The sequence below is a fragment of the Odocoileus virginianus genome, chromosome 17 (genome assembly GCF_023699985.2).
Source record: "Odocoileus virginianus isolate 20LAN1187 ecotype Illinois chromosome 17, Ovbor_1.2, whole genome shotgun sequence".
Taxonomy (NCBI): Eukaryota; Metazoa; Chordata; class Mammalia; order Artiodactyla; family Cervidae; genus Odocoileus; species Odocoileus virginianus.
This window is the reverse complement of record NC_069690.1, coordinates 34,464,429-34,492,042: the sequence shown is the minus strand read 5'-3', so window position 1 is coordinate 34,492,042 and position 27,614 is coordinate 34,464,429. Positions and strand designations below refer to the sequence as shown.

At 55.6% G+C, this 27,614-nt stretch overlaps 1 protein-coding gene across 15 annotated transcripts in view; it reads left to right on the top strand.

The window, feature by feature from the left end:
* Nucleotides 1–347: 347 nt before the first annotated feature.
* CACNA1G (calcium voltage-gated channel subunit alpha1 G) overlaps nt 348–27,614 on the top strand; it is a 62,375-nt gene continuing 35,108 nt past the window's right edge. For 6 of the 15 annotated variants that reach the window (XM_020914278.2, XM_020914277.2, XM_070479295.1 and 3 more), the window contains exons 1-9: nt 349–1,366; nt 8,409–8,520; nt 8,676–8,809; nt 9,204–9,301; nt 11,616–11,775; nt 12,258–12,558; nt 12,725–12,817; nt 15,062–15,845; nt 17,579–17,955. In XM_020914278.2, coding sequence (XP_020769937.2) covers nt 1,125–1,366; nt 8,409–8,520; nt 8,676–8,809; nt 9,204–9,301; nt 11,616–11,775; nt 12,258–12,558; nt 12,725–12,817; nt 15,062–15,845; nt 17,579–17,955 — 2,301 coding nt within the window. In that variant the 5' untranslated portion in view covers nt 349–1,124. Of the gene's footprint in view, nt 1,367–8,408; nt 8,521–8,675; nt 8,810–9,203; nt 9,302–11,615; nt 11,776–12,257; nt 12,559–12,724; nt 12,818–15,061; nt 15,846–17,578; nt 17,956–27,614 lie in introns of all 15 variants that reach the window. The other 9 variants (XM_020914270.2, XM_020914267.2, XM_020914268.2 and 6 more) reach the window with 3 other exon arrangements.

Genomic DNA, 27,614 nt, shown 5'->3' with positions numbered 1-27,614 from the left:
GGATGCCCCGGGGCCCGCGGCGATATACCAGGACCCCACTCCAAATACTTTTGAGTCCCTGGGGCTCCCTCCAGAAGAGTCCCAGAGCCCTTAGCGGCCAATAGGAAAGTGGGTTCGGTCTGGGTAGCTGTCTAATTGGCTCCGGTCTTCGGGAGCTAACACCAGGGGCAAGAGGAGGGGAGAGGGGCGGTCCCGGGCTTTGGGGTGGGAACCGGATTCCAGCTGTGGCTCTCTCCCCGGCACCCCCGCCCTCACTGCCACGCCGACCGGCCAATGGACATGCGGCTCGGGGCCGGCGGCGAGCGGTCATTGGCTGCGAGGCTGGCTGGGGAGAGGCGGGGCCGAGGCTTGAAGTTGGAGTGAGGGATCCAGCTGTGGTGTGCGCCCGGCTCCTCGCCGCCGCTTTCGCTTGCTCTCTCCGCGTCTCGGCCGGAGGAGGAGGCAGTGGCGCCGGCGACAGCTACGGCAGCAGCAGCCACCGCGGCGGCTGCGGCGGCGGCATCTCCGCCTCCACCCCCGCCTGGGACGGCCCCTCGTCACCTCCCCGCCCCTCCTGGACCGGGAGCCGGCCGCCGGGAGGAGGAAGGAGCCGCCCCCCACCCCCTCCAAACCCACCCCCAAAGAGATTCCTCCTCCCCTCCCCCGCCGCCGCTGGCGCGGAGCCGGGACGATGCTGACCCCTTAGATCCTGCTCCAGCTGCGCCGCGGGAAGAGGGGGCGCCCCTCCTCGGACCCCCCCCCCCCCCCAGCCCTCTTCTCTCTCTCCCTCTTGGGGCCGCTTCGCCGAAGGTAGCGCCGAATCTGGCGACCGGAGCCTGGGCGCGAAGCGAAGAAGCCAGAACAAAGTGAGGGGAAGCCGGCCGGCTGGCCCGGGGGGCCCTAAAAGGGCTGGGGAAGCGGGACTCGCGCCAGGCGGGGCTTCCCTTCGACCCGGCGCCCGGCGGGCAGCATGCCCCTGCGGGCAGGGGGATCTGGGCTGAACTGGCCCTCCTGGGGGCTCAGCCTGCGCCCTAGAGCCCCCCAGATGCGCCCCCGCCGGGGCCCCCCGCTTGCGTGAGGACACCTTTTCTGAGGGGCGCCGCTAGCCCCTCTCGAAACCTCCCGGGGCCCCGGCTGGCCAGAGGATGGACGAGGAGGAGGATGGAGCGGGCGCCGAGGAGTCAGGACAGCCCCGGAGCTTCATGCGGCTCAACGACCTGTCGGGGGCCAGGGACCGGCCGGGGCCGGGGTCGGCGGAGAAGGACCCCGGCAGCGCGGACTCCGAGGCGGAGGGGCTGCCATACCCTGCACTGGCCCCGGTGGTTTTCTTCTACTTGAGCCAGGACAGCCGCCCGCGGAGCTGGTGTCTCCGCACGGTCTGTAACCCATATCCTCCGGGGCACGACGGCCGGGCTGGGGGGTTCGCAGGGGGACGGGCCACCGCCTGAGGGAACCAAAAGCCAGGTGAGTCGGAGAAGTGAGCTTGGAAGATGGGCAGATGAGAGGGGGGCTGCTAGGGAGGGGAGGGGGTGTTAGAGTGGGAGCGGAGACGGGAGCAGGTTTGGCTGATACCCCAGGCGAGCCCCACCTCGGTACACACACCTCAGTCCTCCTTGATGGGTTGGGATCCAGGCCAGGAAAAGAGAGGCGACGTGCCCCCATTGGTTGGCAGCTGGATGCTCTCCAGATGTGGGCAAGGGAGGGTCGTCATCCTCCAGATGTGGGAAGCTTCGGGAGCCCGGGAGCTCTATTCCGCCCGCCGCCAGTTAGCGAGCTGGGTTTGGTTTCCGAGTTTGGGGGGTGGGGTGGGGAGGAAGCTGCGGGTACGGGGGAGGGGGTACCGCAATCTCCTGGGTTTTCCTCCTGCCCCAGTTCCAAAGTTTGCAGTGGATTCTAGGGTCTAATTCCTCCAGTCCACCCCACCCCCGCCCTGACCTGGTCCTTGAGACTGACATTTTCACTGACCCTGAGGGAGATGATGGGGGGTGGGGACCAGGTCCTAACCCCCGCCAACCCCCACCCCGCGGGTTGGAGGCACAACAAGGAGATTCCGGCGGCGGCTGATGTCAGGGGCGCAGAATGAGAACAAGATGTGGTGGCGGAGAGCTATCTGCCCCCAGATTCGAGTAAAGACCCTTTCAGTAGGAACACAGGGCTCTGAGTGCCTCCCTTCTCCCCAGTTCTTTAGTCAATGCGGGGTGCTTAAGGTTGGCTTGGGGAGTTTTGTGCTAGATTTTTTCTTGTGGAGGGAAAGACTGTGGCAAGAGCTTTGGCAAGTGGGGGATGGGATTAAGCAGGTCCAAGTTACCCATCCCCTTTCCATAGGAGCGCTCCTGCCTGACTGCAGAACAGGTATGGGAGACCACAGCCTTCCGAAAGCAGTAGGGGGCACGGGGGACAGTGAGACCGTGAGCCGGTTCACTGAGGAAAGCTCAGGTCCACCACCTCATGTCTACTCCTTGGATGGCTTTGTGAAAGGCAAGCCCCACATTCCAGGAAGATAGATTTAGCACTGCCTTCTCTCCTGTGCCCTGTCTGGAATTGTGTGGGAGACCCCAGCCCCCTCCCCCCCATGGCTTCTCCTCCTTAGCCCCTAGCACCAAGCTCTGCTTGACTAATGCCCAGCTCCAGGCTCCTGGGTGAGTCCCACCACTGCTGAAAGGAATGGGGAGTGGGGTGGGCTGCCATCCTTGGTCTTGACAGCTTCTCCTGGCTCTCTCTTCCCAGCTCAGAGGCCCTTTCGGACCCAGGGTGAGAGATGTCAGGTCTCCCCTGTAACCAGCTGAGAGCCCAACTGGGACTCTGCTTTGGGGAGGGGGAGAGCGTGGTGCCGCCCTCTCTCTGCAGCTCTGCTGCCTCTAGTGCGCAAAGCAGAGATGTGAGCCTGGGTCCCCCCAACCCCCATCCTGTGCACCTTGTGGGTCTTTAGGAAGCTCCCCTCATCATACACTCTCTCCATCCCCTGCCCTTTCCTTTCTCTCTGAGCTGCAGAAAAAGGGGGTTGCCTCAAAGGTCTGTGGACCTGCTGAACTGGCACATTTGGGCTCCCCATCCCCCACCCCAGAGTCCTCTGTCAGTGGTAGAGATGGGGAACAAATGTCTGAAAAAGAACAGTCTCAGGGCATCCCTCCTCTCCACTCCTAATCACCCACCCTCTCCATGAATGTGAAAAAGCACTAGACCCAACCCCTCCTTCTCAGGAGCCCCCGGGGTGTGTGGTGGTGGTGGTATGTGTGTAGAGAGAAATCTCTTCTCTTTCCCTCCAAAAAGCCACAGACCTCTTGGCCAGCATCTCCCCCATCTACCCTATCTTAGGTGCTAGTGGATGGTCTGGGATCAGATTTCTTCCTGGAGGAGGTCTGGAAAAGGGCAAGTGGAGAGGGCTGGAATGAGGAAAGAGAGGTGGAGGCCCAGTGTTCATCTTGGGAGTGGGGGGGCGCTGGCTTACCTCTAGTGGTGGGAGTCTGGGGTGTGGGGCATCAGCTTTACTAGGTCTGGACAAGCCCCTAAGCCTGAATTGGCTGAGGATGGGTGGAGAAACAATTGCTGGGCAAGGGAGCTGCTTCAGACGTGCCCTCCCCATACTCATCACATCCTGTATCAAAAGAAACCTGTGTTTTCACATCAGAGGGGCTCTGGACTGACTCTTGGACCTCAATCTTGCTCTCAGTCCTTTTGGTATCCTCGAGGCTTCCCTTGGCTGCACCTCTGGGCCTGAGGGACAGGACACCTCCCCTCAACTAACTGAAGCTCGCGGGGTTCTTCTTGGCATTCTTCTCAGCCTCTTTAAGAGACCAGGTTTCCTAGAGAGGGGATCTCGACCCAGGTGGGATGTGGTGTATGTGTGAATGTGTGCGTGTGTGCGTATTTGTGTGTGTGTGTTGGGGAGGAAGGGGTGACAGCGAAGGAAGGAGGAGCTTGGAAGTGTATATTTTGGTCCTGGGGAGACCAGGGCTTCATGGACAGTCAGAAAGGCCCCCCTCCTCCCAGGCTATAGGGAAGGGAGTGTGTTGGACTTTGCAGTATGTGTTTCTTCAAGTGTGAGGGAGTGAGTTTCCCCTCCTGGGAAGGAGATCCTGAGCATTCCCTCTCGGCTGTTGTGTCACATCTGGAAGTTTGTGTAGGAGTTTCTCCAAGCTCAGAGCCCAGCACAGCTTTTTCTCATTTGGAAATCACAGGCTGGCATTTGGGATGCCGAGAGGGGGAGTGGGAAGGGGGCCAGAGGGGGAGAAGGGAGCCTGCCAGGAGTGGGGGGAGGAGAAGGGGGAGGCCTGAGCAGCAGGAGCCCTAATGGCTTCCAGAAGTGAGTGTGAGTGTGTGATCTGCGTGTGTCTGCGAGTGTGTGTGTCTGGAGGGGAGGGGGCACCAGGAGTCTCTGGAGCTCTCCTTGCCACCATTCCAGTGTCCCAAGTTCCCCGGCTTCCCTTCCCTAGGGAGAAGTCTCCATTTTGGTCCTCAGAGAAAATAGAAGGGAGGTGTTTCTTCGTATCTCCTCACCAGTTCCCCCGTCTCGTTTTCAACCCCAAGGCCCCCCAGAGAGGGTTCTGGGGAGAAGGGCTGGGGCTAGAGAAGTGAACTAGGCTGAGAGGGCCAGAGCACCCCCTCACACTCTTTCTGTCCCAGGCCCACCTTCCTTCCCGGCTCCACACACACTCTGCTCCTCTGAACTGTTGGGGGACTCCCCATCACCCAGAGTGCCAGTTGGAGCCATTCCTGGGATTATCCCAACCACATAACCCCCCTTCACCCTTGCCTGCTCCCGCCCGAGCTCTCACCCCACCCTGCGTGCCTCAGCCAGGATGGCGACAGACACAACTGCTCACACACACACACACACACACACACACACACGCATGCACGCAGACACACACACACAGAGTCACAGACATTTGAATCAGATTTCTGGCCTATTTTCCCTCCCAAAGGTTCCAGCGGGCCGGCTTTCTTGTGTCCCTGTGTCTCACGTCTGTGTCTCTGGGTGGGGCTGGCTGCCTTTCTCAGGGCTGCAGTTTTCAGTTTAGCTGGAAACCTCCCTCCCCACACACCCACACTCTGGGGCGGGCGATGGGCAGACCACTGTGAAACAGGCTTGTGGTGGGGGGGGGGGTTGGCTGGGGGAATCCCCTTTTCAGCCTCCCAGCAGGAACCCTGCTCCTGAGCCCCTAGGTCTCACCCCACCTGGGGAATGCTGAATCTCATAGACACCAGCCTCTCTGGGGGCAAATGAGACAAGCATCCCACCTTCCCAATGAGTACCAGGAGGCCAGGACTCCTGGGTCCAGGCCAGTTTCCTCTTCAGCGCGCCTTAGTCTCAGATTTGCAGGCTCCTAGCAGGGAATGGGACACCTAGGGGGCTGCTTCCCTTCTCAATCATGCCTTGCTCGGAGCCCCCACACCCCTGGAAGTGGTCCAGCTCTACCTTCCTCTCCCTTATAGCTGCCTAACTAGGCAAGGGCTCAAGATAAAGCCCCACAGAGAAGACTCAGTTGTGCAGATAACATGCTCTAGTTTTTTTCTTGGAGGGAGGAGAGGGGGAGGGATGGAAGTGGGGTTCCTCACCCTGCCATTTCCTTTTTCTCTGCTTTTGATGGTGGGTTGTTGGGAGAAGAAAGATCCTCCCTTCTCCTACCCACCTCCCCCTTTGGGATCCACTCCAACCCGGACAGTCACCATAGCAACAGTAGACATGTGACTGCACAGGTCTCTCACAGTCACTATGGCAACCAGTGTCCCCCATTCCCCGGGTTACTATGGAGATTTGTCACATGGTTCCCCCCTCCCGAACCTGATAACCTGTGGGTCTCCCCACTTCCCCTTCCCTGCATGAGGATAAGACAGAAGCCTGGGTAAGGGGAGTTCATATGTGAGAGGGTCCTTCTTGTTACCATGGCAACAAATCCACACCACCTGGTGACACATCCTCCTGTTGTTATGGCAACAGAGGAACATCACACAGTGACATACGGCTATATTCTCAAGGAAATGAGCCCTACCCTGACAAGGGTGAAACCCCCCCAGTTAATTATTCCTCAGTTGAGATTGTCCCAAGTTTTCCTGTGCCTTGGTGTTTCCACTTTCCATTTATGTTTATCTATAGGGAAAGGGGAGAGGTAAGAGTGGCAGGATGTACCTAGGAGTAAGGTGAATTGTCTATGGGGGCTTTTAAGAAGGGGCTTCCATTGTTAAGAGCTGGAGGTGAGGTTATTTGCAGGCAGACTCTGGCTGTAAGAAGCCTCAGTATGAGCATGTGTACGGTGTGGATAGAAAGATGGACAGCTCCTTTAGTGTCACTTCTCCCTGCCCCGCCCCCAGTTACCTTTAATTTATCACTATTGAAGCAATTAAGGTAGGAAAACATGAATGGGAGATACATCTGGCTTCTAGGCAACGATATTGATTGATTGATCCATTCATTCATTCAGTCAGTCTTCCCGTGTATTGATCATCTGCTACATGCCAGGCACTCTAAGCTGTGTAGGGGCTTGGATGCATCAGGGTGCCCCTGCCTCAGCGAGGGAGATGAAACAAGGGCACAGATGATGTGATGGACTCACTGCCATTAGGGAGGTCCACACAGGTGTCCCAGGAGCTCCTCTCTCCAGGAGAACTACCCGCCTCCCCGCTATGTGGAGACATCTGCTCACATGGGTCCCTTCCAGAACCTCTTCCCTACAGAAGAGAGGAGGGGGCTATCCTGGGGAAAGCAGGCCACTTCTTGAAGGTAATTGTGTCCTTCCTTTTTCAGATGATGGTCCCAAGGGAGCTCCTTCCCTGTCCCCTTTATTCCAGGGTGACCCCTGGCTGACACTCATTCTGGGGAGAGATCCACTGGGCTCTAGCTCTACTCAGGAAAACAGCTCCATGGAAACAGAGCACTCCTTTGATTTCCCCATTCCATATACTTACCCCAAAAGCATGGAATTTTTTAAAAACTCTTATTCCTGTGAGGATGTAAGGTTAGGGAAATTGTAGTGCTTTGGGAAGTTTGAGTACCTGTCAGTGGAAAGGGATGTGAGTCTGAGGGAAAAGGGCCTGGGTGATAGGAAGGGGTAGGAGGGCTTTGAGGGGGTTGAGTGTGGACTCCCAGAGAGGGAGACTGGTCTGAGGTTCAGGCCAGAGATGGGGTATGACTGGAACCAGCTTCAAGGAAAGTTCTTGGGTCCCTGGTCAAAACCTTCTCAACTCTGAAAGTGGAGTTATGACAGGAAGATTCCATCTGCTCAGGGCCCTGTCTGTTGCACTGAGTCTGGCTTCTTGGGTCATGCTGTGGTCTGCCATGACACCCTCTGCACCTTTATCCTTCTCCTTCCTCTGGCCCCCCATTTCTGCTTGTTTCTAGCCTCTTTACTCTTTCCCACCCCTAAGAAAGTGGAATGCTCAATCTGTGAGCTTGATCCCCAGAACTTTCTAAGATCTGGAAGCCATTTTGTACATTCTGCTGAAGGGCTAGAAGTGAATCCCTTAGTGAAATCCACTATGTGGAGAGACTCAGGGTTTAAAAAGACCTCTGTCCCCCTTGCTGCAAAGCAGAGCTTTGCTGGAAACCCTAAGGAGTGGTGCTGGCCTGGTCTGTATACACTGTGCTGTCTGCTCTGCCCAGGCTGAGGGCAGTGTCCAGTACGGGGCTGGTGTGTAGTGGGTCCTCATTACTTAAACGTGTGAATGTGTCTGGAGGCCATCTGAGGGCTTTGAGAGGACAGGGGGCTGGTGGGGAAGAGGCAGGCTGTGCCTCTGGTCCTGTGGCACTTGTCTGCCTCAGCCTATCTGTTTGGTGCCAGTGTGGTTGTAACAGCCCCTTCCATGCAGCCTGAGCAGCTATGGAAGCTACTATCCCAGATCAGAAGCTTAGAAACCTCCGTCTCATCTGGGTCTCTTCCATGACCTTCAGCACATGACTTAGTGTGGGCCTCAGTTTCCTTGAGTTCTGCAGAAGAAGGTGATCTCTTCTAGCTCAGATACTTCCTGAGGCTGTTGTGAGCATCCAGTGTGGCATGCTGTGAAAGTGCTTGGTAAACTGTAAGGCAGGCATAATCCGACTTTAGGTTTGTGTCACACATTCACATACATTATCTCATTTGCTTCTCACATCTTCCCTGTGAGGTAGGGAGAATAGGATTCAGATTCAGCAGCAAACTCTTAGTGCCTGGCATTTCCAACAAGCACTATTGATTTTATCTCCTAAATGGCTTGTGCAAATAGTCAGGATATTTGTGGCTTTTCCTACTTTACAGTAGAGGAAGCTGGGTCCAGAGAGGTGAGATGACCAAGGTGGGTCTGGGCCTGGGGGCCAGTATGATATGTAGGCCAGCATCCTCCCAGCACACCTGGCTACATCTTAGATGGGGTTGGGAGGTCAAGCAGCAGGAGATGCTTGGACAAGACGGTGATCAGGTTTCACCTGGCCAGCTGTTTCCTTGACCATTTGGTACCTGGTTTGAGCGTATCAGTATGTTGGTCATCCTTCTCAACTGTGTGACCCTGGGCATGTTCCGGCCATGTGAAGACATTGCCTGTGATTCCCAGCGCTGCCGGATTCTGCAGGTGAGCACGTGTGTGGTGAGCGAGGGGGCAGTTCCTGATCTTTATAACCCTGACTCTGCAAGAGGCCTTGAGCCCAGTGGTGGGGGTGGGGATGGGGTGGGGGGGGATTTGCCCACCCTTTTCTCAGTTTCAGCAGCCTTTTGTCCCCATATCAGGCCTTTGATGACTTCATCTTTGCCTTCTTCGCTGTGGAGATGGTGGTGAAGATGGTGGCCTTGGGCATCTTTGGGAAAAAGTGTTACCTGGGAGACACCTGGAACCGGCTTGACTTTTTCATCGTCATTGCAGGGTGAGGGCCTGGAGTGGAAGAGTGATGGATCAGATAAGTCCCTTTCCCAGGTCCAGGGTTCTAGGCCTGGCCCCCAACCCCGGCCCACTTACAGCACTGCCGTCTCCCTGGCTGTCCACTAAGGGTCCAGGCTGTCCTGCCTATAGTGCTCAAACCCATACTTCTCTGAATTCCACGGCCCCTCCATCCACACTCTTTTCTGTTCAGTCTCTGATAAGGAGTTCGTCCTTGGATTGAGGGTGACCTTGCCCATAGGGAGAGAGCTGGCTTTTCAGGGTCCCTTGGTGAAAGGGGAGGATTCCTGCCCCATCACAGCAGGATTCCTCATTGATCTCTTTTGACCCTCATGGTGGCCTCAGACTCAAAGGGCTTCCCTTTGGCCCCCTCCCTGCAGGATGCTGGAGTACTCGCTGGACCTGCAGAACGTCAGCTTCTCAGCTGTCAGGACAGTCCGTGTGCTGCGACCCCTCAGGGCCATTAACCGGGTGCCCAGTGAGTGACCCCTCAGCCCTCAGCCCCTGGACAGGGAACCCCAAGAGGAAATATGGAAGTCTCAGATCCCACCCCTACCTCCTGGCCACTCACAGCCCTCATCAAGTCTGGCACAATAAGGCAGACCCCCTCAGAGAAGGGCTTAGTGGAAATCTGGGTCACTGGAGCCAAAGGGAGCCCCCATACCGGCTGTGGCACTGTGAGATTTACCTGGAAAGGCTCTTCCCCCTCATTTCAGCCTGATTTTAGGTCCTAGTCTCAGGAGGTCTCAGATGACCTGTTCCCTTCAGCTACACTACCCTCCTTCCAGTGGAAGAGGGGTGGGGGGAAGCAGGGTAGAGAGCTGATAGGCCAGGAGGAATGGGTGCAAAGTGGGACGGCCTTTTCTAGCCAGAACCACATCTCATGCAGTCTGGTTCTCGTTGGAACCGCAGTGGCCACACTGAGCATGGCTTCTCTCAAGACAAGGCCGCTCCATGCCTCATCCTCCCGCCTATGTCCCTTTCCACCCCCTTCCAAGCCGCTGCAGCAACTGACTGCCGGGACCATTATCTAAATTAAACTGCATTGGTTTCTGAGCCAGCCAGGCTTTGGCAGCTCCAGCTCCCCCCACATCCCGCCCCCCACCCTTGCTCAGGCCCCCATTGCAACTCCCCAGCCTACACAAACTGCAGATGGTCTCTGCTGCTGTCCCAGCGGGGAGGGTGGGGGCATGTTTCTGGGGCTCTGTCTGTTGTAGCAGTTGCCCCCTTTGCTGCTTATGCACACGTGCCTCGGTGTGTATGTGTGTGTGTCAAGGTGGGCAGAGGTGCTTAGTGTGTGTTCCAGGCATTGAGGTCTGTTGGTGTTAACGGGATCCCCAGACAGAGGCATGCCTTCCCTTCTCTCCCACCCCAGGTGATGGCTGGCAGATTTATAGGCCTCTTAACTACCAGTGTAATTCCCTTAATGCAAACCCTGAGGAATTGATCTGTTGGAGCCCAGAGAAGCTGAAGGGAGCTGGGGTTGGGGGAGGGGAGAGTGACTGAGTGAGAAGACTGGACTGGCTGGGTGGGAGGGCTGGGGCGGGTGGGCTGCTGTAGTCATCAGGAGGGTTAATTAGCAGCTTCTTGGAAGCTTTTTTCCTGGAGGGGTCAGGAGGTGGCACTTTAGGGCACATGAGTGGCACTTTAGGGGTCAAAACTAGTTACTAGAGGTCTGTGTGTTTGACAAGGGCTTGGTGGCCTAGGGGCTAGTTTGCTGTGTGTGCTTAGCCGCTGAGTCATGTCCAACCCCATGGACTGCAGCCTGCCATGCTCTTCTGTCCGTGGGGATTTTCCAGGCAAGAACACTGGAGTGGGTTGCCATGCCGTCCTCCAGGGGATCTTCCCAACCCAGGGATCGAACCCAGGTCTCCCACATTGCAGGTGGATTCTTTACCATCTGAGCCACCAGGGAAGCCCATTAGCTAGTTTTGACATCCTAAATCTGGAGTAGGGAAGGTGGGCAGTATCCAACAGTGTCTTAGGGGGCAGGTTTGTGGAGGCTTTCCCTGTGAAAGGGGTTGTTAACACATGGCCACCTGAGAAAACGGCCTCAGGTCTCTCAGGTCCTGATGTGGGGAACTGGACCAGGCAGAGACTAGACTCAAGAAGGGGGCTCAGGACCGTGGTGAAGTGCAGGTCATCTTGGTCCCTGCTGAGGGCTTGTTTCTCAAAGGGAAATTCCTCCCAGCTAACATCCCTGTTGGAGTTCTCTGCCTTGGTTTCCCCAATGACTTTGGGGTCAGATGATTATGACTGATGAGAGAAAGAAGTAGGATGGGAGTGTGTGGTGTGTGTGCGCGCGCGCGCGCGTGTGTGTGTGTGTGTGTGTGTGTGCTGGGAAGTGAGATGCGGAAGCAGAGAACCTGGTTTTTAAGTCCTGGCACCTATATTTGGCAGCTCTGTGACACTGGACAAGTCATGCCAGTCCTCTGAGCCTTGACCCTCATCTGCAAATTGGGGGTGATGGTATCTGCTCTGTGATGATGTTAGGAGAGTGAGGTGGGATGTGGTGCTGGAGAGTGTTTTGGACACTGTGGCCACTCTGCTCATCCTTGCTGGCACTGTGCTCTGACTGGTGTGGGCTGGCCGAGAGGGAGGGTGGGCAGGGGTTAGGGGCTGGGAGGGCCGCCCACAGAGTTAGCAGTGTCTGTTGGTCTCCCTCCAGCTTGAGCCGGGCCGCCTCAGCCTCGGAGGCCCCGGTGGGCCCTCTCTGGGAGTGCTGCCAGGCCTGTGGCAGCCAGCCTAGCCCGGCCAGCCTGGCACCCCCAGCGTGGCTTCTGCCCCCACAGGCATGCGCATCCTCGTCACGCTGCTGCTGGACACGCTGCCCATGCTGGGCAACGTCCTGCTGCTGTGCTTCTTCGTCTTCTTCATCTTCGGCATCGTTGGTGTCCAGCTGTGGGCAGGACTGCTTCGTAACCGATGCTTCCTGCCTGAGAATTTCAGCCTGTGAGTGGCACGTGGGCGGGAGGTGACCTGGGAGTGACTGTGGGGCTGGGACCTCCCTCAGTCCCTGTTGCTGGTGACATATCTGTTCTGTTATTAATGATGTGCCTGGCGATCAAGCTTGGCTACACACTGAAGTCACCTGGGTAGTTGAGACAACTGCTAAGGCCTGGGTTCCCCGGCTCCCCTTTCCGATATCATTTGTATGGGGTTCAGCCTGGGTGTGGGGATTTTTAAAAGCTCCTCATGAGCCTAAAGTGCAGCCACTTTGGGAACCACTGCCCTAGAATGGAGCCTTCCCATATCCCGACTCTGGAGTTTCACCCTCAATCTGCATGCTCCTGGCACCCCTCATGCGCACCCACAAACCCCTGCTCCTGCCTAATACTTGCCCTGTGTGCCTCAGTGCGTCCACCCAGCTCTCCCTTCCTGGGCCCTGTCCCCTGAAAACCCTGGTCTCAGCCTCATTCCTATCCACTTCTCAGGCCCCTGAGCGTGGACTTGGAGCGCTACTACCAGACTGAGAACGAGGATGAGAACCCGTTCATCTGCTCCCAGCCTCGTGAAAACGGCATGCGCTCCTGCAGGAGTGTGCCCACGCTGCGCGGGGACGGGGGCGGCGGCCCGCCCTGCGGCCTGGACTACGAGGCCTACAACAGCTCCAGCAATACCACCTGCGTGAACTGGAACCAGTACTACACCAACTGCTCGGCGGGGGAGCACAACCCCTTCAAGGGTGCCATCAACTTCGACAACATTGGCTACGCCTGGATCGCCATCTTCCAGGTGGGGTAGCCCGGGCATTGGGAGAGTTCCCAGAGCCCAAGTGCTAGGACACAGTCCCGGCTTGGAGTAGTCATCCTCAGGCTTGAGCTGGGATCAGGCCTCTAGAGGGGACTGCAGGAAACTCTGGGGGGCCCGGAAATAACCTGCCCCTTTGCAACCTCCCCAGGTCATCACGCTGGAGGGCTGGGTCGACATCATGTACTTTGTGATGGATGCTCACTCCTTCTACAACTTCATCTACTTCATCCTTCTCATCATTGTGAGTGTTTCCTCAAGCTCTTGTGGGGATGGAGGATGCTGGGGAAATGGATAGGGGAAGTCCAGAGAGGGGACTTGCTTGGTCTGAAGTTCTGGCTCTCAGTGCAATTCTCATAGAGATGCAGGCAGAGGGCCCCTGTTCTGAGGAGTTAGGAGGAAATCCAAAGTCAAGGCCTGTCACTTATTAGCACTTAAAATCTTGAGCAAGTCATTCCCCATGAGGCCCCCAGCCCTACCCTGGGCATTTGTTTCTTCATCAGTAAAATGGGTGGGTTCTCAACCCGGGGTGATGCCACCTCTCCTAGGGGGCACTTGGAAACGGCAAAGGGTGGTTCTGCTTTTTATGAGGATGAGGAGAGCACTTTGGGCATTTTGCTGGGAGGCAGGGGGTAAATAATAGACACCTTGAGATGACAGTCCTACAAACAAGGAATTGTTCCACTCCAAATTCCCATCATTTGGTGTTGAGAAACTGTGTGATCTATTACTCCAGCTCAAAAGTTCCAAGACTTTATGAGGACAGAAGACAGAGGCAAAAGTAGCAATATTTAGTAGTTTTAATCACTACCATGATTAATACTTTAATTTCTACCACTTATAGCTAATATTTATTGAGCACTTACTATGTCCCAGTCCCTGCTCGGAGTGCTTTTTTGTGTACTGGTGCGTTTAATCCTCACTAAGATCCTGTTATTGTCTCCATTTTACAGATGAGGAAACTGATGTTTCCTCATTCGACTGACCCAGTCATGTGCTTTGAATGTGCTTTGGCTTAGTCTTGCTGGGCTGAGTGCTGCCGCTGAAGTGTGCTGTAACATCTGCTGCCCGCTTCGTCCTCAGATTCCCTGTGAGGTGGCAGGTGCAGGGCCTCATCTTCTAAACAAGAACTCTGAGCTCCAGAGGGCAGGCTTGCTGGAGCTGAGCATTCAGCCCCAGGCTATTGCCTCCAAATCCAACCCTTTTCCCACATCACCAAGAGGCCAGTGACATAGCCAGAAAGAAAGACAGATAAGAGAAAGATGAGAGAAAGAGATGAAGATATACTCAGGACTTAGGCTCCAGAGAGAGGTGGAGACAGAATAAGGACCTGTTGGTGAGTGAGAGGGGTCCCTGAGAAAGGGCAGCCCCCCGACCCCCGATCGTCCCTGATGGGGAAAAGTAGCCAGGCTTGGGGCCTGTTCCCTTCCCCCCACCATCACCCAGGCGGCAAGGTTAGCACCTCTGGGAAGTGGTCTGTGATTTTCCCCCATTCGGCTCTCTCTGAGCCTGGGGAGTGGGAGGGAAGCAGACAGAGAGGTAAGGGACCTTGTTTCCACCCTCCCACATACCCCATGAAAAATCTTTCCAAACAGCTCTCCGGAATCACACTAGTGAAGCTAATTATCATAATTACTAGGACACAATCTAGAAAAAAAAAATTGCCTTTCACCATAAATATTCATTACTTTCATTCTGGATCATTGTCCAAGCAGTTGCCATCCCAGAGGCCCGGGGTGGGGGTTGGGGGGGGTGGGGACTGAGGTATGGAAGTGGAGACGTGACAATGTGGTCAAGTCAGAGTGGCAGCCTGGCTAGTCTGCAAGGTTCAGGGTCAGCCTGTCACCCAGCTGGGGGAGAGGAGAGACATGGTTTGGAAAAGGGATACAGGCAAGGCCAATGGTCATGAGGATATTGAGGCCCCAGGGTTAAAGGTCTCACTCAAGGTCACACAGCAGGACTTGGGACTAGAAGCAAGAGTTTTGTAAATGGTGTTTTTGCCAGAATCTCAAAAGCTCAATCCAATGTGAAAACCCATGTCCCCCAAATAGCATTCATTTCCATAGCCTTCTCTACTCCTAACAGAAAGTGAGAAGAGGGGTGCTCAGGATCTCAGATGGTGGGATTGTTTAGGGGTAGGGAATTTGGGAGATATCCTTGCCAATAACCTCATGATCAATAGCAATTCCTTGGAATTCCACAGAAGTTGATTCAAATCTTAGCCTTGCTGTGCTGAATGATCATGGGGAAATTCCTCAACGTCTCTGAACCCATTTTCTCACTTGTCAGATGGAGATAATAAAAGTGTCACCTCTTAAAAAAAATAAAGTGTCACCTCTTCAGATTGTCATGAGAAGGAAACAGGATGATGCTTGAACAATTATTGAGCCTAGTATCTGGCACATAGGAAGCGCTCAGCACTTGGCAGCATGCACTGTGATCCCCCTTTCCTTCTGGCTGTCTCCTTTTTTTGTCCCCACCCCAATAGGTGGGCTCTTTCTTCATGATCAACCTGTGCCTGGTGGTGATTGCCACGCAGTTCTCAGAGACCAAGCAGCGGGAAAGCCAGCTGATGCGGGAGCAGCGTGTGAGGTTCCTTTCCAATGCCAGCACCCTGGCCAGCTTCTCCGAGCCCGGCAGCTGCTACGAGGAGCTGCTCAAGTACCTCGTGTATATCCTCCGGAAAGCAGCCCGAAGGCTGGCCCAGGTCTCTCGGGCAGCGGGCGTGCGGGTTGGCCTGCTGAGCAGCCCAGCGCCCCGTGGGGGCCAGGAACCCCAGCCCAGTGGCAGCTGCCCTCGCCCCCACCGCCGTCCGTCCGTCCACCACCTGGTGCACCATCACCACCACCATCACCACCACTACCACTTGGGCAATGGGACTCTGCGGGCCCCCCGGCCCAGCCCACAGATCCAGGACAGAGATGCCAGTGGGGCCCGCCGGCTCATGCTGCCACCACCCTCAACACCTGCCCTTTCCAGGGGCCCTCCAGGGGGTGCAGAGGCTGTGCACAGCTTCTACCATGCTGACTGCCACTTGGAGCCAGTCCGCTGCCAAGCACCCCCTCCCAGGTCGCCATCGGAGGCATCGGGCAGGACTGTGGACAGTGGGAAGGTGTACCCCACCGTGCACACCAGCCCTCCACCTGAGATGCTCAAAGAGAAGGCACTAATGGAGGTGGCCCCCGCCTCTGGACCCACCACCCTCACCAGCCTCAACATCCCACCCAGGCCCTACAGCTCTATGCACAAGCTGCTGGAGACGCAGAGTGCAGGTGAGAGCTCGGTGGAGGCATGTGGGTGCCCCTCAGCCGGGGACCAGGTGATATCCTATCCCAGGGAGGGCTGAGGGGGTCTGGAGTCAGAAGCACAGGGCCTGGATTCCCATTCTGCCTCTCGGCCTTGGGACCTTCAAGCAGTCACATCGCTTCTTGGAGCCCTAATTTTCTCATCTATTAAGATGGGAGCCATAATTCCTACTTTGTAATGATAACAATAGCTGTCTGTAACAAGCACCTATGCCCTGCTCTATGCCGTTTGCAGTTGTTGACGATGGCTGTGTGCCTGTTGCATGCTTCACAGGCAAAACCCCATTGGGTCCTCTTATCAGTTGAAGTGATAAACTTTCCTTATTTTACTGATGAGGAGGAGGAGCTTGGAGAGGTTGTGTGATTTGCCCAGGGCACTGTCATTGGTGAGGGGTGGAGTCAGGGCCCTCTGACTCTGAGGTCCATGCTCTATAGCCCTTGTTGCAGGCTCAGAGGGGGAAATGGTGTATGACTACGGTGAGCCCCATGCCCCGTGCTAAGGGGACTCATGTAAATACAGATGTTACTCTGTCCCCATAGAGAGACCTGGGGCTCGGTGCAGCAAGTCCTCAGAGGCCTCTAGACTGATGGATAGAACACCCAGTGTTGTGGGGAAGGGAAATGCTTGTTCCTTGAGGCATCCCCCGGTCAGGCAGGGGTGATGAGCCCTTCTCTATAGACTCACTGCAACCGAAGTCCAGGGCCTGTGCTTCAGGAGGAATGTGGCACGTGGGAGAAGTGGGATATTTGTGGGCTGTTATGTGGGAATGTGGGCTGGACAGGAAGGTGCCATCACAGAACACAGTGGGAAGGGTTCTTATGCCAGCTCCTCTATTACCCTGCCAAGGGGCGCCAGCCAGCCACACACACGTATGGTTCTGTTTCCCTCTGTGTAAAAGGCAGGGCTGGGACAATCACAGCTGTGAGTGGTGCTTACTGATGTCCTCCTGCATGCAGGCGGAAGGGCTGGGCCCCAAGCCAGGCGTCTTCACATTCGTGCTTTACCTGGGTGGTCTCTGAGGTTCCTCGCAGCTCTCACAGTCTATGATCAAAGCTGGATTTAAACGGACATCGGTGTCTTGGGATAGGTCACTGTGTACGTGCACACGTGCTGTCTGGTGTGTGCGTGTGTGCATAAAGGTGACCTCTGTGTGTCTGTGCCGTCTACGTGCACATGTCTGGTATCCATGTATGCATGTGTCCACACGTGTCTGCTGTGTGTAGGTGCGTGTGTGCACACACAGGGTGGTGCTCTTGTTTAGTGTGTATGCACGCCCATGTGTGTACATGCCTGGCATACATGTGCTGTGTGATGTGTATGGATCTGTGCACACATGTGTTTGGCTCTACATGTATATATGATTGTAAATGGTATGTGTATGTACACAGTACATGTGTGTGCAAGTATGTATCTAGTGCACAAATGCAAGTGTCTGGCGTGAGAATATACATGGATATATAAGGCTGTCCAAACCTGAGGACAACCAGCAGTGACTGTCAGTGGGATGCTATTGGCATTTGGGGGCGTTCTCCTGCTCAGGATCACCCATATTGCAGGTCATCAGTACCCTTGCCCACCAAGTGCCTAGTACCACCACTGAAAGAACTCCAAATCCCCCACTCATTTTATATACATGCTGAGGGAAGGTCACCCCAAGTAGGAAAGCCTGGAGCCTCTAACCTCTACCTTCCTGTCCCAGGCGCCTGCCAAAGCTCTTGCAAGATCTCCAGCCCTTGCTTGAGGGCAGCCAGCGGAGCCTGTGGCCCAGACAGCTGTCCCTACTGTGCCCGGACCGGGGCAGGGGAGGTGGGGCTCACTGGCCACGAGATGCCTGACTCAGACAGTGAGGCGGTTTATGAGTTCACACAAGATGCTCAGCATGGCGACCTCCGGGATCCCCACAGTCGGCGTCGACGGAGCCTGGGGCTGGATGTGGAGCCCAACTCTGTGCTGGCCTTCTGGAGGCTGATCTGTGACACCTTCCGGAAGATCGTGGACAGCAAGTACTTTGGTCGGGGAATCATGATTGCTATTCTGGTCAACACACTCAGCATGGGCATCGAATACCACGAGCAGGTAGGGGCATGGGCAAGGCATGGTTCTTGGGGCTGGGGATCCTCTGTCTTCCTCTCCTCCCACCCCGAGTTCAGTTTCCTCTCTTGTGTTATCAGCCTGCATGGCCAGGAGGACAAAAGGGAGCTGAACCAATGTGTGGGAACTCTTTGGAGGATGAAAGCCAGTGAATGTCATGCAGTCTTGGAGTGTGGAGGTTGCCTAGGGGCAGGGTCTGAGCTGGGTGTGTTTTATCGGAAGGGTTCTGAGAAGAGATGGGCTTTAAAGGATATAAATGAGTGGCGAGCATCAGATGTGGGCAAGACCTTTTTGGAGGGACAAGTCATAGATAGGGGGTGGGTGGGGCCCTCTGGCATCCACCTGACTCAGTAATTAGGGGTGTGATTGACTGGTGGCAGGAGGGGGCTGTGCAGGTAGAGGTGAGGAGTGGAGGCCTGGAGCCGGCGCCTGGAGAGGGCAGAGAGGGTGGCCATCTGCTTCGGGCCTCAATTCTGGGAGCCGTGCTGTGAGCGGGGAGGGCACTGCTGGGTAGAGGAGAGCTCCCAGCTTGATGAGGGGACTTGAAACCTTTGCGTTTGAGGAATCGTTCTAAGAACCAGGATGTTTAGTCAGGAGAAGAGGAGGCTCAGCAGGGACAGGCGAGCTGTCTTCAAATATTTGAAGGGCTGTCATGTGGAAGAGGGAGCAGGCTTATGTTGTGGGGCTGATAGCTACAAGCAATGTGATTTGGGCTGAGGCGGGGAAGTGGCTGTTTTCTCTCTCAGAGCCATGCAAAAACAGAAGGGGTGGCCTGGGGAACCCCACTGACCCCCCCACTCCCACACTGGAGATGGGAGCAAGTATCATAGGGCCTCACAACTGGCTATGGCTTCATCCCCCACAGGATTTCTTCCAGAAGTCAGCCCTTCCCCCGGTTTGGCCTTTGAGGTCACCCCCTTGGCGGATTCTTGAGAAAGGAGGGAGGCCAGCAGCAGGTGCTGTGGTTTGCAGGAGAGTCAGGGCTGCCCGAACCTGACCTTCTCCGGTGTAGACAGGAGCCAGACACTGCCCCAACCCCTCAGCTCGTGGGTAGAAGCCTGTGGGAGCCAGAGGTGTGGAGTGGGTGCACACGTGTGTGCATGCATGCACGGTGTGGCAGGGGCGGGGTAACCACAGGGAGGAGTGCCTATTGAGGAGTGCAGGGAATGGGTCTCAGTTGAGGTGGGGTATCCTAGGTCCAAACCCGGGCTGGAGCAAACATGTGATGTTCACTTTTCAGGGGGTTCTGAATCCCCTTACCATCCACCCCACTTAGCTCCTACACCACTTGCCTTGTCCAGCCGAGTGCACCCCAGCCCCAGCCCTTTCCCCATCACCATCGTACCATATTGACACCCCTTCCTTTTGTGTCAGTGACCCCCACCCAACCAGCTATACCCTGTTCCTTTCCTGGGGTGGGGAAAGCAGAGAGTGTGGACAACTTGGGTCCCACCTTGGGTAAGGTGGGGGGAAGTGGGGGGGTCAGGACACTAGCTGCAGGGTCAGCAATGGCATTTTGGTGGGTGTGTTGTGTTTGGGTGCATGGGGCGTGGGTATGTGTGCTCACGCCTGCTCAGCCAACCTCTGGGGAAGGGGTGTTCTGCTCTGCCTGGCTGGCTGGGGCACGATCCAGGTAATGGCAGCTCCTAATCTCCCATTATGCTGGCTCCCAAGCCTGAACCTCAGCCTCCTCTCCCTCACCCCGGTTCTGGCCACGGTCAGATGCCCCTTCCCCAGGGGGTGCCTCCTCCGCTGCTGATGGAGGATTTGACTGTGCTGGAAAGAAGCTGAGTCACAGAGACAGAGGCCAGATGAAGCTGCAGCAAGAGGGCTTTCAGTTAGACATCAAGAAAGACACCCCCTTGGGGAAGAAATAATAGCAATAAGTCAGGGACGACTGCAGCATCTCCTTACCCAAGTTCCTGAGGAGAGCGGGGACAGCCTCTGAAGCCTTCAGCAGCAGGGAGTCCTACTCAGTGGTGGCATAGAGCCTGCTCCAGGGAGGAGTTTGTCCCAGTACCTGGTTGCTAAGTGCCCCGTGGGGTGAGTGGGAGTCCCCAGCAGGCCAGGCAGATGACTGACTGCGGCCCAGCAGGCTCAGAGGCTGGGGGTGGGAGAAAATCCCAGAAGCAGCCACGGTCCTGTGCTTATAGGCACTGTGGCGTGAATGTCCCGCCATCTGGGTCCTGGAGCCTGAGCAGGCTTGGGGGTTGGGGGCAGGGAAAAGTGCAAGGAGACATGGAGGCCAAAAGACAGAGACACAGAGGGAGACAGAAAGAGAAAGGGAGAGACAGAGATGGGGAGATGAAGGCAGAGAGCAGGATGGAGACCTGGGCAGGGGGTGAGGGGGTGGGGGAGAGATAAAAAGACAGGAAAGCAGAGACACAGAGATAAGATGGTCAGAGATATAGAGAGGGAGATGGAGACTTGGGGGAGGAGACAGATATAAGTGGAGGTACAGAGATGTAGGGGTGACAGAGACAGTTATGGAGAGGAAGCCCAAGACAGACCAAGACCTGGATGCAAACAAGGACAGACCGGGCAGTGACCACGAGACAGAGGCTCTGATGGAGCCTCAAATGGAGGAGAGGAGGAGCCAGTTGAGCAAGAGAGCTGAGAGACACAGCAAGGAAGAGCGTCTGCAGATGCTAACAGAGGTGAGGGCCAGAGGCTCATGGTTTCCCTGCAGTGCTCATAATGAGGCAGTTGTGTCCATTGATCCTGGTATTGATCAGACTGGGGGGCACTGGAGAGGGTGTTGCTGGTGCTTCCCTGGAGGAGGAGCCCAACCCTCTTTCCAGCCCTGTCCTCTCCCACCGTCACCAACCTTACCCTTCCTTCGGTTTTCCTGTCAAGAACAGAGATACTCCTGCTGCACTCTGCCAAGCTCTTGAGTGAGGAAGCACTCATTTTGTCATACCCCACCCTGCCCAAGGTGAACCCCATGCTGTTCACACTGTCCTGCTTTCCCCACCCCTTAACCCACCAGCTGGTGGAAAAGTGTCAGGGCTGGTTTGTACAGAGAGACTGGTGAGGAGGACAAAGACACAGGACTCTGAGAAGGGAGCAAGACTGCGGCTTGAGGTCGAAAGTATAATCTGATAGAGGGTAGGCATGTGTGTGCCCCACCCACTAGGGGGCAGAACCCAGAACAGGGAAATTGCGAGCTATCCATCTGTCCATCCATCCATTCCACACATGTTTTCTGTGCCTCACAGTTGGGCCTAAGCAGTGGCATGCTAATAAATGTTTAATAATCAGCCCTTTAAAAAGAAAAAAGGTCCTGATTTGTGGTATTTGCACTGTTCACCAATTTCCATGGTGCAAATGCTCCCACTGTGGCTGGTTTCAGATTCCCGATGTAATGTCACTGCATGTGGAGTTAGGAAGAGAAGTGCATAACCAGACACTCTAGTACAACACTGGGCCAAGGCACTCTGTCCTTCTTCTCAAAGACCCCACAGACAAATAAGCAGTCACACTTACTTGATGTAGTGCCTGCTTGGAAAGGATGCTCAGAGGAGTCGCCTGTGACCCAGACTGGAAAAAGGATTCAAGAAGGGCTTCAGTAGGATATGACCTGGGAGCTGAGTTTGAATGGAAAGTGGGATGTAGCTAGCAAAGGGTGGAGGGTAGGGCATAGCATAGGGGAGGACTGGAAGCACCAGACCCCCAAACAGAGATTTGTAAGGAATTCAGAGTGAATTGGGCACTGGGTTGGGGCTGGGATGGCAAGCAACAAGAAATGAGCTTGGAGAAAGCTCAGAGCCAGGTCCTGAGAGGAAGAGGATAGAGTTTGGATTTTATCCTGAAGGTGATAGGGTGCCAACAAACGTTTTAAGCAAGTCCATGGTATGTGTTTATATTGTATCAAAAGTCTTCCAGAAGCCACGTGGGGAGCAGAAGGGAGTGAGAGATGGGAGGCAAGGAGGCCAGTGAGAGGGCTACTGCCATAATCCAGCCAGTTCAAATACCCTGTCCCTGGAGACAGAGAGAAGCATGCTGGGAGGAGCTGGCAGTGGCTGAATCTGTAAAACTCAACTCCAGTTGGATATTTGTGAGGTGGCAGCAAGGATGACACCCGGGTTTCTGCTTCTGGGAGGAGCCCTGGGGCTTGTGCATATTTGGGCTGGAGGGCATTGCTTATAAACTGCCTGTGGGATGCCCAGGGTGCCTTTGGCGTACAGAAGAGAGGTATCTCCTGGAACCTGTCTGGCTGGGTATGCATGAGGGCAAGGCCCTCCAGGAGGGTGGGGTCTTAAGGACACAGGAACTTCGTAATCACCTTTCTTCCTAGTTCTGGATTGCTGAGAGCTGGGGCCAACCTCAAGCTCAAGAAGAGAGACAACAGCAGGTTGGGGGGGGGCGGGGGGCACCCAGCCCACTGGTATCCTGGGTTGCAGAGAAGAGAGAGGGAGGATCCAGAATAGACAGTCTTTCAGGCCCGGAGAGGACAGGGCAGGTGATGCTTCTGCTCGTTTCTCAGACTCTGGGCCCATCCTGTCACTCTAGATACATGTACAGGGAGGGTTTCTATTTATAAGTGAGTGAGGTCAGCTGTTCAAGGCAAGGGAAGCTGGGGGTGGGGTAGGGTGAGGAAGAGACCAGATGTGGTAGGTCTTAACTTTGAGGGGATTCACAAACTCCTTTTGGATTCTGGTAAAAGCTGGGGCCATCTCTCTAGAAGATAGATACACACGTGGATACCCCAGTGTAGACTTCGAGGACAGGAGTTTACAGACAGCTGTCCTATTCCTTGGGCCTCCCAGGAGCCCTTGGCCTGCAGACAGAGGAGCTGGGACTACAGGCCAAATAAGACTTTGGAGGACAATCTCTTACAGTTGACTTGGCCCCAGACTTTCAAAGGTTCTCCACATGTGGGAGGGAGAAGGGTGCTTTTTTGGAGATGGCCTACCAAAGGGGGCTTCCTCTGGCTCTCCGGCTCCCCCAATTCATCAAACATGGGGAGTGCCTCCTGTGCACAGCACATTTGAAGAGAAAAATAGACTGGGGGTATGGGAAGTGCCAGGAGCTCCAAAGAAACTTAGGTTCCAGCAAAAAGTCATTCTGCTTGATTATGCCAAATGTCATAAAGGAGATTTCTGGGGACAGAAGAGAGATGCTCACACCCAGTTCGGGGATTTTGGAGGGCTTCCTGAAGGAGGTGTTTTGTGAGCGTGGCCTTGAAAGAAAAGTGTCACTGGCAGCTGAGGCCAGGAGCAGAGGGATCGGGTGGAGGGATTGGGGGGAGTTCTGGCAGCCTGGCCTGGGAATGCACAGGGAGGCATGGGATGCTCTGAAGGACCATCTTATAGCCTCCCCCACTCCACCCCAAGTTATCTTAGCAGGGGCGAAGTGAATCCAGCAGTGCTCTTGAAGCTGGAGCTTCCAGGAGGTGTGGGCTGGTTTGGGGGTGGGACCCAGAGACTATTTCTATCGTCCAGATCAGAGGCAAGGAGGGCCCCCAGGATGGTGGAGGGGAAATAGAACTAGTGGGTGGGGCACAGCCATTCCATTGGCAAGGTCTGTGGGCCCAGGCACCTGCTGCTAGAGGGATAAAGGGCAGGCACAAGTTCTAGATAACTCCTAGGTTGCAAGATGGAATCCTGGAGAGGGAAGTCCGTGGAGCCAGGAAGCCAGGGAAGGAACAGGTTTGGGAGAGGGGATGAGAGGGTTTGTTTTGGATGTGCTGCATTTGAGCTGGCTGTGGGCCATCCTGGGAAGGCTATCAGGCAGGTTGGCTCTCTGGGTGAAGAGCCAAGGCTTGGAGGGAGATTGTTTTGTGTCGTTTACACCCTAGTGACCGCCGGAAAGGTGGGAGTGCAGGAGGTGGAGAAGCCGGAGAGCCCAGAGAAGGAAGTGGGTTCTACTGGACTCTGAGGAATGTTGGCCAGAGGGGAGAAAGGCAGTGGGAGAGGGAGAAGAGGGCAGGAAATGGCCAGCAGAGAGTCCAGGAAGTAGAGGGAGGTGGCCATAAGCAGGGAGGCTGGCGCAGGCCCAGGTATTGCTCAGGCATCCAGAAGTTGAAGACAGGGAAGAGGGTCCTGGAAGATAGCTGGGATGGTGGGGCCTGGGGTTCAGGGGTGAATAGGCCTGGATCCATGTGAAGGCTTCAGTTTTTAGGCAGGGGAAGGGATATTGGAGACATGAGGAAACAGGGACATCTGATGGAATGAGATGGAGCCCAGGGGAGCCAGAGTGTGGGTGAAGGTACAGGTGGAGGAGGCGCTGGCTCCTTTCCAGGTGGGAAGAGAGACAAGTAGGTTGCAGGACGCAGAGCTGTTTGGGGGAGGGAAGTGGAGCCCCATGAAGCAAGAGGCCAGGTTGGAAGTGGGATGGAGACCTAGGGGAGGAGGATCTGAAGCAGCTCTTGGGGTGAAAGATGGAGACCCAACAATAGAGGATCATGCATACAGGTACAGAGCAACCCTGGGGCCCCAGTAGGGTATTTCCCTGTCCAGTCAGCACAGGTTCGTAAATAGCAAAGCTCAGCAACTTGACAGTTGCAGCAAAGAGGCGGGCTTGGGGGACGGGGGACTAACCTGGACTGGACAGGAACCTTCTGAGATCTGTGGCCTGAGAGCAGCCTTTAGATGGTCTACCACAACTGGATAGAGAGGGTGTACAGGTGAATGAGGGGCAGGGGCCGTAGCTTCAAAAGTTTAAGTCACAGAAGCTTGGGCTGACTGTCTCAGGCCGAGCGAGCCCTGTGAGTGTCCTGTGCCTACTTAGCTTGTGTGTCCCCCTGGGGTGGCTCTGGGGAGCTGACAGGAGACTATGGGGAGAGGCTCAAGTCACCTCTGGTTATGAGGTACTGAAGCAAAATGACACTTAACAATGGGGCCTAGAGGGGCTAGAAAACATGCTGGGAGGCCCCTCCACGGGGACGGCGAAGAGCAAGGCCGTGATCTGTCTGATGAGGCCTGTGAGGTCTCCTAGAAACCTCCTGCTGCCCAGGCATCCCCTGACTTCCCACACCTCCTGGGAGGAGGAAGAGAAGGGGCGAGGTCCCACTGACCCAGTGACCCTTACCCCATCACTGTGGCCCACCTATACCACCTCTTTTGAGTGTGAAAGTGGCAGGCAGAATTGTCAAAAACAGAGGTGAGGCGAGCCGAGGAGTCAGAACTGGGGAGCAGAGATTTCAGGGTCCCTGGTCCCTGGTGGCCTCAGAGGAGATGGGGATGAGGATGGCATCTGGCAGGGCTAGGGTGACTCCCCTCAGTTCTGGTCGGGCTTGTCCCCGCCTGCACCCTCCCTGCAAAAGGCACATCCCTGTCAGAGCCGGCTTGCAGGCCTCCTGCCTGGACCACTGCAGTATCCCCTAATCGCTCTCAGTCTCTTCGTCTCTCCAAGTCATCGCAGGCTGCCACCACTGCAGTGGATTAATCTTCTTAATATACCATTTTGCACACCTCCTCCCTCCCCCCAGAAGATCATGGGCAGAAGCAAGTCCAGCCTGAGGCAAGTCATGGAGCAGAGTCAAGGCCATTCTGGCTGGCCCTGCCCACTTGGCAGCCTTGATGCCCAGAGGCCCCTCCCACCCTCTGACCAGGGCAGACACTTGGTCCTCGGTCCTGGAGGATACCCTGCACATTCTTTCCTCTGCTCCTTTGCTCACGCCCCCTGGCCAGCTGGGCATACCTTCCACGGGAGTTCTCCTCCCACTGCCTTCTCCCCACTGGCCCACTGACCTCAGCTGGCTTGAGTTCCTGGGGCCCTTCTGGTGTCTGCCTCCACACGGTGCTTAGCTGCAGCCTGCAGGCACTCTGTGCTGCCACGTGTGAGGACTGCTGCCGCTGTCAGTGCCCACGGGGCCACTTGAGCAGGACTCTGGCCTGGGTGTTTCCACAGGGCAGAGCAGCCTTGCCACAAAGGGGTGTTACCCTGTTTAATAGAAGAGGCCACTGGGAACCAGCAAGGTTAAGGACTTGCCTAGGTCACCCAGGTGGAAAGTCTCCGAGTTGGCAGGCCTCCTGCATTCAGGTTTAGCCCCACCTCTTAGCAGGGTTGCACACACCATGGGCACTTTAAGGGTTAGTGGATAAAGGTGCTCTGGGTTTCAGGGGAGTTCTGGTGCTGGGAAGTACTGAGCAGCTTACCTGGGGCCCAGTTACTCCAGGCTGACAGGCTAAGGGGAGGGGAAGCATTGGCAGATGGGAGATGGGACATGTACAGTTAGCATCACATAGAGAAGAGCCTGGGGCCTCTGGGTGAGAACCTCAAGCTTCCTGGCCTCCATGTGCAGAAACCCCCACTGGGCCTTGACATCTGTGGACAGGAGGGAGGATGCAGTCTAGACCAGAAAAAGGACTTCCTGGCAGCCTGAGGGGCTTGTATGAGTTTGTGCTGGCGGCCTGGGTGTGTGCGGGGCAGCAGCATGCAGAGATGTGGAGGGAAGTGCAGATGGGCCTTTCTAAGCGAGCGATGTGACCTCCATCAAGTCACCACATCTCAGAACCTCAGTTTCCTTGCTGTCAAGGAAGCCTACGTCCCTCCCTTATCTGGTGTGAGCAGGGAGGAAACGGACTTCGGGGAGGAAGGGCTTAGGGGTGCGGGGCCTGTGGGCGGCACTAGTCATAGTTGGCTTCCTCTCTGTCCCTTTGCAGCTGCGGTGGCTGTGATCACGGCCCTGGTCCCTGGGGCACCGGTGTTGCTAAGATTGTGTCTCTGCGTCCTCGTCCTGCATTTGCAGAACATTCCCAGCTTCCGATTTAGTAACTTGGGCAGACCTGGCTGTCTGAGAAAAGAGCACTTTTTTCCCATGGATCACAGGGAATTCAGGGCCCTGGGAGGGAACAGGCGTTGCCCATAACCTTGTGCACTGAGGCCAGCAAGCGAAGGCTGGGGGAGAGTGCTAGCCAGGCCCTCCTTTCTATCTGCTTCTTCAGTCCTGGAGCCTCCTGGGCTGGGCAGGCTGGAGTGCTGGCCTTTGCCGCCCCCCCTCGAGGAAAGCAGTGACACAGGCCTTCGGGGAGCCTGCACCATCCTTCTGATGAGGCTCTAGGTTGGTGTGCTGGCGGGAGTGTGTGGGTCTGTGTGTATCTATGAGCCCTCAGCTACAGACTGTCGCCAGCCCTGTAGACAACATCAGGAAGCGGTGAGAACACCCCTCTCCACACACCTGGTTGTACTTCAAGGATTCACTAATGAAGTAAATACATGATACCAAAAGCGATCGTGTTTTCACCATTTTATTAAGTTTTGTTTTTGGTGGCTTTTTTTTGATGTTTAATTTATATTCTCTAAAATATACCCATCATATGTATACCTCAGTTATACTTTCGGACTCATTCTTTATTAATGCCTCTGCGTTCATGTGAAATATAATTTATGTACCTAAGAAGACACTTTACATATTCAGTCCATCCATGTGTCTGAATTCACAGGCCTCTCACTGTCACCTTTGGACCCTGACTGCCTAGTCTTATTGGAGTCAGAGTAGGGTGGGATTGGGTCCCACTCCCTGGCTCTCTCTATCCTGTGACTTTGCACTGGCCATGCATCATCTTTTGGCCTCTTGTGCTTATCTGCAAGATGTGCAAGGGGAAGGCTGTTGTGTGGATGGTACAAGTGAGACCCATAGGGCGTCACACCCATGTGGCCTGCGCTTACCATCTTTATCAAATCCAAGAATGGACAAC